Source organism: Sapajus apella, unplaced genomic scaffold (assembly GCF_009761245.1).
Source record: "Sapajus apella isolate SASKATOON/1434 unplaced genomic scaffold, GSC_monkey_1.0 scaffold25, whole genome shotgun sequence".
In the NCBI taxonomy this organism is placed as follows: domain Eukaryota; kingdom Metazoa; phylum Chordata; class Mammalia; order Primates; family Cebidae; genus Sapajus; species Sapajus apella.
The window spans coordinates 6,147,567-6,157,651 of record NW_022436965.1 but is presented as its reverse complement, the minus strand read 5'-3'; the positions used below and the strand labels follow the sequence as shown (position 1 = coordinate 6,157,651).

Below are 10,085 nucleotides of genomic sequence, written 5' to 3'. Positions count from 1 at the left end.
GCTGGTGCTTTACCATGAAGATAATAGTTCTCATCTCAGTCTAGTGACTTGCCTTTTCATCTCTATTTATATACATTTCATTTCTATTGTAATACATAACATTTTCCTAGTGGTACATTTAAATCAACACTTATGTTATTTTAAATCTTCATTTTTAAATGAATTTTTTTAGTGCTATGATATAATGAATTTAATTTAACAGCTGGTAACTACGCTGTGCTATTTAAACTAATTCACAGATGCAGGAAAATATTTGATTTTTAAAATATAACCAAGATAAGACTAGACAGTTACAAACAGTGAAATACTAGAAAACAGTGAATGAATACATAAGGTGATTTTTCATCAGTGGCCATTCAATATTTTGCTTTTAGGAACTTGGAAGAAATTGTCCTGAGTTTCAAATGTTCTGGTAAATCTAGTCACTTCTTACCTTCCACAGTATCACCCTGAATTACTGGAATAACTGGCCCTAAAGAGTCAAAAGTTCTTTTCTGGTCTAAGGTAGCCAACAATAGCCACATTGAGGACTTCCCCATAGAAGTCCTCTTTGAAGGTATACATGATAGGAGTTTCCATGGACTTTTCTGTGTTCCTGTAGTAAGAGTTCCATACCATGCTCATCACCACCTTACGGACATCTCCACTTCCAACACTAGTCCCACCATAATAAACACCAGTGGATACATCATCTGGAAGATTATCTACTACTTGTTCAGCAATGCTAGCTGTGGGGATGCCCAGGTGCTTGGAACCACGGCTGAAGCCCCACACTACTCGCTTCAGCAGAAGTATGGCAGGTGCTTTATTCTGCTGGGGTATTGTCTGTGTCTGGGTCTGTGTGTCCAGCAAGGCGGTGCTAAGTAAATGGCTAAGTAATGACTAAGTAAAATGGGCCATGCATGAACCACTAATAACACTCTGTGTCATAACACAATGATTATGCGTAATTCAAAATTAATTATGATTAACTTGCACCTGGCGTCTCAGACGGGTTTAAAAGAAAAAAATTACAAAATTTCAAAGTCACACACAATTCAAATCTGTTTCAAGAATCATTTAGATGAAACAGAAAAATTTTATACAATACTGAATAAAGGTAATAATTTTATTTTAATATGTTTGAATTAATAATTTTATAATTTTATTTATTTAAATATAGGAAGTTACCTTTTATATATAAATAAGCTTTTTAGAAAATGGAGAAAATGTATAAAAAAGATACTTTCATTAAGAATATTCGAGTTTATTTCCATTCTTCTATGCTTATCACATATAAAAATAAAATCACATTCTTTGTACAATTCAATATTCAATATCGTTTGTTTATATAACGTTGTTATATGCTCTTTCCCACATTTCTCATTTATTTTAATAACAATATTCCAATATTGATGTAAAATAATTGTCTTAGCTATTTTTTTATTGATGGTACTTAGATTGTTTCCCAATTTTCTGCTATTTATAAATAATTGCATGGAAACATGTTGGGGAACAAATAATTTTCTATGTTTTTTATTATTCCTCAGACTAGATTCCCAGAAGTAAAATTATTAATCAAAGGGACTAACATGTCGTTAGTGAGCACTTACTTCATAGTAAGTGTAGTACATGCCTGACACTGTTCTAAGCACTTTACTTTGGTTAACTTATTTAATCCTCATACAGAACAACTAATTTTACTAGTAATATGCCCACTTTACAGATATGGAATAGAGAGGCACACAGAGGTTAAATAACTTTCCAAGATCACATGGCTTGAATCCAACAACATGACTCAAGAGTCCACGCTCTTAGCTACTATATTAAATTTCTGGAGGTAGGAAAAAAATAAAGAATTTATTACAGATTCTTATTAAACCACGCGTTCATGTGAGATGGCTGAGGAACTCTGGTTCTCCAGTTTTCAGATAAATTATAGCGTTTCATCTATACCCTATACCTATAATGCTATATCCATTAAGAAACAGAACACTAAATCATATAGAAGAAAAGTGTCACATTTGGCATCAAAAAATAAAATCTGGCTACATTAATTAAAATGTCAGCAATCTTGTGAGAAACTATTCTTTATAGTATCCCAAAGATTATTTTAACAACTGAAAATCCTTTATTTCCCAACCATTTTGAGGATGTAAAGGCTTGATTTAAAAAGCCTAACTTACATACCTTTTCGTACCCAATCTCCAGTATGAATATTTATAGTCACACCCACTAAATTACTACTTCGCTGTCTTTTTTCCCAAAGAAAATCAAGAGCTTTTCTGGCATATTCCTGTAATTAAAAAAAAAAAGAAATGCATATTTTAAGAACTGAGTATCTTTGGCAAATAGGAAACAAACAAAACTCAAGGCCCATGGGATATTTTAAGAATTAGGTTAAATTTCTAAGATAACTATCTATAAAACAAATTTCCTTAAAACTCAAAGCTTGGCTCTTTCTCAACCAATCAGTATAGTGAGGAAAGACTCTGAATACACTCTTCAGTGGAAGGCTCACTTTGACCATTCATTTCATCTACTGTTTTTTTTTTTCATTCATTTCATCTACTCTTGCAGCACAAGTTCATACTCACACACATGTATTATTAAATTATATTAATTGCTTACATAATTAAATTTACTTGTGAAAATAATTTCTACCACTTAAATGCAAAGTAAAAATCTCCCAAGATACTCATTTACTGGAAGAGAATTTCAAAGATCATAAGCTATCTTTGAAGGTCATTTCAGATCCTACTTTTTAAATGGTATACAGGTGCATTAGTAAAAAGTTACTAAATCAACTAGGCTACTAAATATTTGACAACACCAAACTTGTAAACTTATGACATGTTTTTCTTTTTCTCATTTATTTTATCCACCGGACACTAAATAAAATGAGTTCTGACCAAATTTTTGGCTTTGGATGAAAAGATGTTACAAAATATAAATGCAAAAGGCAAGTACAGGTAAGTTCCTAAATTAATTTCAGAGCATGAACCTACTTAGCACTGCAGAAGTACTTCGATAAAAGAAAAAGTCATTAAACCAATTTGTCACTTGGTAAATTATAGTGTACAATGGTTATAATTCTTAACACAAACTATGCTTTCTTTTAAACACAAAGCAGGCTATAACTTTAATTAAATGGCAGAATTTCAGAGCCAGCAAACTTCAAAAGATTTTATTTCCCTACTCTTATTTTACAGCTAAGAAAACAGGCCTAGTGAAATTCAAGATTAGCTAGAGTTAAAAATCGAGTTACAGGACAAAAAATAGTAATATGGGAATTCAGATCTCTTTATATATTAGACCAAAGGTCAGCAAATTTTTTCTGACAAGGACCCCATAGTAAATATTTTAAGTGCTAGGGGTCACACAGTTAATGGCACAATTACTTAACTCTGTCACTGTAGCACCAAAGCAGCCATGGATAAAAACAAACAATTGAGGATGGCTGTGTTTCAATAAAACTTTATTTATAAAAACATGCAGTGGCTGGACTTTGCTCACAGACTGTAGTTTGCCAACCCTGCATTAGATCAATGTTTTGTTTGTCAACTGCATCAGGTTTCTTTTCTGACAATAAATTACAGCATATTCCAGAATTTTTTTTTTTTTAAATCATGATTTTCAACAGATTCATAAACACAAAATAGTCCATTGGAAAGAGTATGGGTTTCGAATTCAGCAAGACATGGATTCTAATTCCAATTCTATGCATCACCTACCAGCTATGCATGTCTCTCATACTCTTTGAGCCTTATTTTCCTCACCTGTAAGTGCATCAATATCTGAGAGTCTGTAGTAACTAAAGTATGCAAAAGTGTCCACACTTTTTAATGAAGGGAAAATATCAGTCAACAAGACATAGAACAAAAATTTAAGTTTAAAAGATTAACCAACCCAACATGATAAATCTGTCCTCAAGACATTTGAACATACAGACATACACTCAAAGGCATAAATACACACGAAGTCAATCTGTTTTCTTCACATTCAGATCTAATGCTTGTAATGCTGGTATACAGTCCCTATTTCTGCTTGTTTTGTTTGCCATTTGTCGGGTTTTTTAAACATTAACCTAAGTCATATGCTTGAAAAAGAGGGTGCTGTGTACTCCAATGACATGCTTAAATAATTAGGCTTTTTTAGTGAGAGACATAGCTAGTCCACAACAACTATGTGGGGTCATTAAGTCTTTTGGATAATGAATAATATTTCCCTTGGAGTAAACAAATTTACAGATTAGACTCGCAATCAAGACCTAAGTACAAAAATTTCACTGTGTTTTGGAAGATTAGGAAGGTTTCAGAACTTTCAGAAGTGCAACAGACCATCTGGAAGTCTAACAAAACACAGGGACACAGTATTTCACATAAGGCATTTATGATATCAAGGAGACATCAAATTCATTTAAGTAATATGCCTAAACATTTTTTTTCTAAGACTAAACCTAAACATATACTTTATAGTTGGTGAACAAAATGCAAAGTTGGATTGAACACAGCTACCTCACAATGATTTCTAGGTTTTCGACAATTAAAAACCATGTAATGAATTTAGACAAAAAGTTCACTAAAATAACAGTAATTCTCCATATAATAACCCTAATATTTAATCAATGAAGAAGCTATACAGTTAGTTGTGCCCAATACCCAGGATATCAAAGACCGTAAAAAGCAAACCTCAAATATTGTTGCTCCTGTGAATCGACTTAAAGCAGCAAATTCAAGGATCAAGGTACCTGCACAAGCTGTACAGGTATCTGTCTCAGTTCCTGTCCGAGCTTCTGGTTTTCTGATGCCAAACTTTAAATTAATCTAAATGCAATCAGAAAATTATCATTAGCAGTTATGAAGATAATGACTTTCTGGTAAGAAACTACTTTTCAATCAAGTCTTTGTATAAAATCGTGAAAATAATTCATATAATAACTAAACTCTGAAATTCAATCTGTTGATCTCTGTGACTTTCCAATTAACATCTAGGGAAATACGTTCTGAGCACATAACATTCATGAAGTAAATAAGTTTTTATTTCATTCCTTCCTCAATGACATCAAAACTCAATATAACGATTTCCCTTGGAGTAAACAAAGGAAATGATTATAATCCAAAGGAAATTGCATAGAAAAGGTATCTTTTATAACAATTTTGTTCTCTAGGCAGTTTGAACTAGTAAGTACAAGAATAGAGAAGTAGATCTCCCTTAGAAGAAATGTTTAGTTTAGAATTTGTGAAAAACCAGTCTATGTTATATATTAACTAGTTCATCATAGAGAAAAAATGAATTGTTATGGTATATATTTGAAAGGAAATTAAAATTTCATTTACAGGTTTTAAGAGTTTTGAAATATAGAGTACGTCGCCTTGCTGGCAGGCTAATAACAAAAGGGCAATTTTTTCAAAGGGATAATTTCTTTATTAAGTCAAAGAAGCAGTAGCTCATGCCTGTAATCCCAGCATTTTGGGAGGCAAGGACGGGTGGATCACTTGAGGCCAGAAGTTCAAGACCAGCCTAGCCAACATGGAGTAATCCCATCTCTACTAAAAATACAAAAATCAGCGAGGCATGGTTGTGCATGCCTGTAATCTCAGCTACCTGGGAGGCTGAGGCCCAGATCTCTTGAACATGGGAGGCAAAGGTTGCAGTGAGCCAACATTGTGCCACTGCACTCCAGCCTGGGTGACAGAGCGAGACTTTGCCTAAGAAACAAACAAACAAAAAACTCAAAAACAAAGACAACCAAATAATACTAGAGCATAAACCTGGATTAACTAGACCCAAGCTGAGCAGACCTTAATTAAAATGGGAGTATTTTTCAGCAATCCAAATAACCAACAAAAAAGGGAGGTATACGCCAAGGATTCAGTTAATAACAAATAAACGAAGAAAAAATCAAACATAGAACACCTAGGGTATACTCTTGGTCCAGTTATTATTCAAACTCTAAAGAGAAGCTCAAAAAATTTTTCTTTCAACTTATCTGCAGAAATCAGTTGCTAGGTATCCCAATCAATTGCTAGGTGTACAGTGTCCAATCAACAGATGTCAGGCATTTCCAAACAAATGCCCCCTCAACAATAAACAACAAATGTGAAATGTAGGTGAGACATGGGGAGTTGATCACTGTTAATGCTGTCCTCAGTAATGGCATTTACTTTGTGGAGTGTCACTTGAGACATGTTCTTGTGCCTAGCAGTACCCCTCCATCCCCTCCCAAATTTATAATTCTCTCTACCATCTGTGCTTTTGTAAGATTAGCTAGTTTTAGGTAGTTCTGCATCGTTAAAAAGAATGAAAAGTATCTCCTGACCCCTTATGCTGCCTGTATCCCTATCTACAGAACTAATATTGAAAACTGATACTAAGAATAATGAACTTAAAATGAGGCAATCCTTAATAACAAAATAAAGATTTAATATATTAATTACACTAAGGTAAAGTGTAATTTTACAAGTATTTGCAATAAGAGTCAACAGTGAAAAATATTTTCTGGTGAGTTCTGTTAATTATTACAATCAACTAATCAATATTTATTACTTACTTACCTACCATGTGGGGGATATTATGATAATATACAAATAAATAGATCCTTGTCCTCAAGGAGCTTAAAATCCAGACAGAGCAAATAAGACAGATATGTAAATAGAGAAAATAACTAACAATGAAAAGTCACAAATTAAGTACCAAACAAATCAAAGTCGCAAGTGCTAAAATCTAAATTTCCGAAAAGGAAATATCACTGCATTGGGAATTGAGAGCTCAGACTGGCAAAGCCCAACAGCAGTCATAACAAAGCAAAGCAAAACCGAACAGAATAAACATCTCTGTATCCCACTTTCAGTATCTTTTCCCTTAAAATGGAAACACTTGGAATCACTAACGTTTTAGTACAATAATACTTGAGATGCTTGCATACTGAACTGTATCCCAAGGTAATGGCTGTAAAATTTGTAAAATTAATAGATTTGTAAAATAAAATAAATACTAATCCCGCTAGCTATAGTATCTGCTCATTTCAATCTTGTATCCTAAAGATAAGTGGTATTAAACAACTTTTAAATGTAGAACCAAGAAGCATTTCAGCATCCAAGGGGCACTACCACTTCCACAAATTGGGGAAGAAGGGTTCAGTGCTTTTTTTGCTTATCGGATCCTGACAGATCTAGGGGCTGGTAGATGGGTTCCTGTCCTCCTGACTGGGACTCAAATGACTGGGTTTAGAGATGGTACTGGTAGCATTATCTATTACTGTAGAAATTAGTAACAAGGAGCTATTGTCCTGCTTTCTTGAGAGGTTTAAGACAAAAAGAGAAGAAAATGGGAATAAAATGAAGCACGAAGCAATCTAGAATCTGGTTCCTTCTGATTCTGTGTTCCCGAGAGTCACAATGCAATTTTAAAAAGGACACCTTTCTACTGAAAAGTAAAAGTATAAATTACTTACACAAAGCTTGTTTACATTGTCTATTTGCTACACTGAAAAAACCCTAAAATATGTGTAATTCTTATTAATCTTATATTTCATGGATATAATCAGCTACTCAACCTTAGTAATAAGGTTTTATACGAAAAGCTGACAAATTGCTTTTAATTAACTTTGAGGAAATGACATTACAAAGTGTGTAGTAGCTCTAAAGTTTATCTATGAGTTTAAAAAATGACCATTAACTCTTACAATAACATTTCTGTACAGTACACTCTTCTGAGTTAAAACCATTAGCGCTGTCAATTACTATCAATTACATATGCTTATTTAAGAGAGACTGATTACACAAATTTTCACGGGCAAAAGCATACTAAGCATGTATTAGAAAGGATGCAACAGCAGTTACTTTTCTTCTATTGTCCTATTATAAAAAATTATTTTAAAAATTTTCTTGACACTTCAGAAGATAAGAAAATAATTTAAGTTTCTTTGTTATACCATAATGCACATAGTATCTTCTGTTTCAATTCTTTGCCTGCTTCTCATGTTATGGCAAAAGTAAAGAAATGCTAGATTCCTCAAAATCTAGCACCTCCATTTATAACAAAAACTAAAAGTATTTACTAAAAGTAAACTAAATTAATGTTTATATATTGTTTTAAAAAAACTTGCTTTTAATTTTAATATACTTGGAAAAAAATTTGTTAAAATGATTAACAAATTTAACTGTACAAATAAGCAAAGAAATCTATATTAAAATATTATTCAATTTTTCCTCAAAAATTGGCAAAATAATAATATACAGTGTTAGTAACAGTAAAAATGACATATGTACTTTTACACAACACTGATGAAATAAAAAAGAAGAATATTTCTGGAAAGCAGCTGGGCAGTAAGCACCTGATGTCTTAAAAAGCATTCCCTACTCTGTGACTTATTACTTCCTCCTCTAGTAATTTATCCTAAGGAAGAAATAAAAAATGTGTAAGAAGACGTATATAAGAATGTCCACAGAGGCCAGGCACGATGGCTGACATCTGTGAGTCCAGAACTTTGGAAGGCCAAGGTGGGAGGATGTCTTAAGCCCAGAAGTCTGAGATAGGCCTGGGCAACATAGTGAGAACCCCATCTCTACAAAAAAAATTTTTTTTTTTTAATCAGCTGAGCATGGTGGCACTCGCCTGTAGTCCCAGCTACTCAGGAGACTTAGGTGGGAGGATCACTTGAGCCCAGGAGCTGGAGGCTGCAGTGAGCTATGATGACACCACCGTATTCCAGCCTGGGTGAGAGAGGGAGACTATCTCAAAAAAAAAAAAAAAAAAAAAAGAATTATGTTCCCTGGAGAGCTATTTAAAATATCAAACTAGAAATTTAAATAATAAAAGATTTCATTCTAGTTTGCTTAATTTTTTAAAAAGTGTTAGTCATAACTCACTAAATTGATAGGTAAAGCACTGCCCTATATCGTGCTGTATCTCCAGTCAAAGTTGACTCCTTGATGGAGGAAATGAGCCTTATTTGATTTGATTTATATTGGTAGAGAAGTTACGCCAGGTGATAGAGTTGGTAAACCTAAATGCATGGAATGAAAAAAAAATTTAGAGACTCTGGGGACACTATAGATTGTTCTGGCTGAAATGGAACAATGATTTACTGGGACACGGAAGTATGAGAGAATGTGAGGAAGTCTACTGCCAAACTACAAGGAATTCTGAAAGTTAAGGGACACTCAATACAGTATGAAGAGTCATACAATTTTTGAAGATACTTTGACAAACATGAGATTTTAGTGATACTGGTTTTTCAAGTGCTCTGAAACATAAACCAAGAGAGAAAACAGTAAGATGGGTATAAGAAAAGAAAAAACTTGATAGAACTTGCTAATGGCTGAGGTATCTGCCTTGGACAAGAGGGAAAGAGTAAAAGCTCTTTCAATCTTCAATGGCTTTTTCCCCTCTTTAAATATAAAATGTTCTTAGGAGAAAACCAAGAAAACTCCTTTAACTGACTTTGCTGCCAACTCTCCTTTAACTACCAACACAGAAGAAATCTTAAAACGAGTGGTTCATTCTTATTTCCTTTCACCTACTTTGAATCCTTTTCTCTTTATTCTGCCGTACTACAACTTCAAAACTCTGTCTGTACCCAATTCTCAAGTTTTCTGGAACATTTCCTCCTTTTGAAGTTCCCTTCTTTGGATCTTGTACACCACACTACATTATGATTCTCCTTTTAAATCTCTGTGACTTTACTTTTCACTGACTGTCCTTCCTCCTCACGCCCTTCTCTGTTCTGTGAGTTCTCTCTCTGTCCTCATCTTTGGAGAGTTAACACCTACATACTAACTGCTTCAATTATATCTTCTACAGAAATAATTCTGTGCCCAAGTTCTAGTCTAGCATCTATTCTTCCTTCTGCAGCATAATCTAATCTGTGATGTAATAAAACATTAAAGCTTAAATTATATATATATACAATGGAATACTATTTGGCCATAAAAAAGAATGAGATCTTGTCATTTACAACAACATGGATGAAAGTGGAGGACACTATGTTAAGTGAAATAAGCCAGGCACAGAAAGATGAATTTAGAATGTTCTTATTCATTTGTGGGAGCTAAAAATTAAAACAATTGATCTCATGGAAATAGAGAGTAGAATGATGGTGA

General features: G+C 33.4%; 1 protein-coding gene across 14 annotated transcripts in view; it reads right to left on the bottom strand.

Annotated features, from left to right (window-relative positions):
* EDEM3 (ER degradation enhancing alpha-mannosidase like protein 3) overlaps window positions 1-10,085 on the bottom strand; it is a 66,409-nt gene that overhangs the window by 31,835 nt on the left and 24,489 nt on the right. For all 14 annotated transcript variants that reach the window (XM_032291161.1, XM_032291165.1, XM_032291163.1 and 11 more), the window contains 2 exons: window positions 4,671-4,805; window positions 2,170-2,275 (listed from right to left, as the gene is read on the bottom strand). In XM_032291161.1, the coding sequence (XP_032147052.1) occupies window positions 2,170-2,275; window positions 4,671-4,805 (241 nt within the window). The remainder of the gene's footprint in view (window positions 1-2,169; window positions 2,276-4,670; window positions 4,806-10,085) is intronic.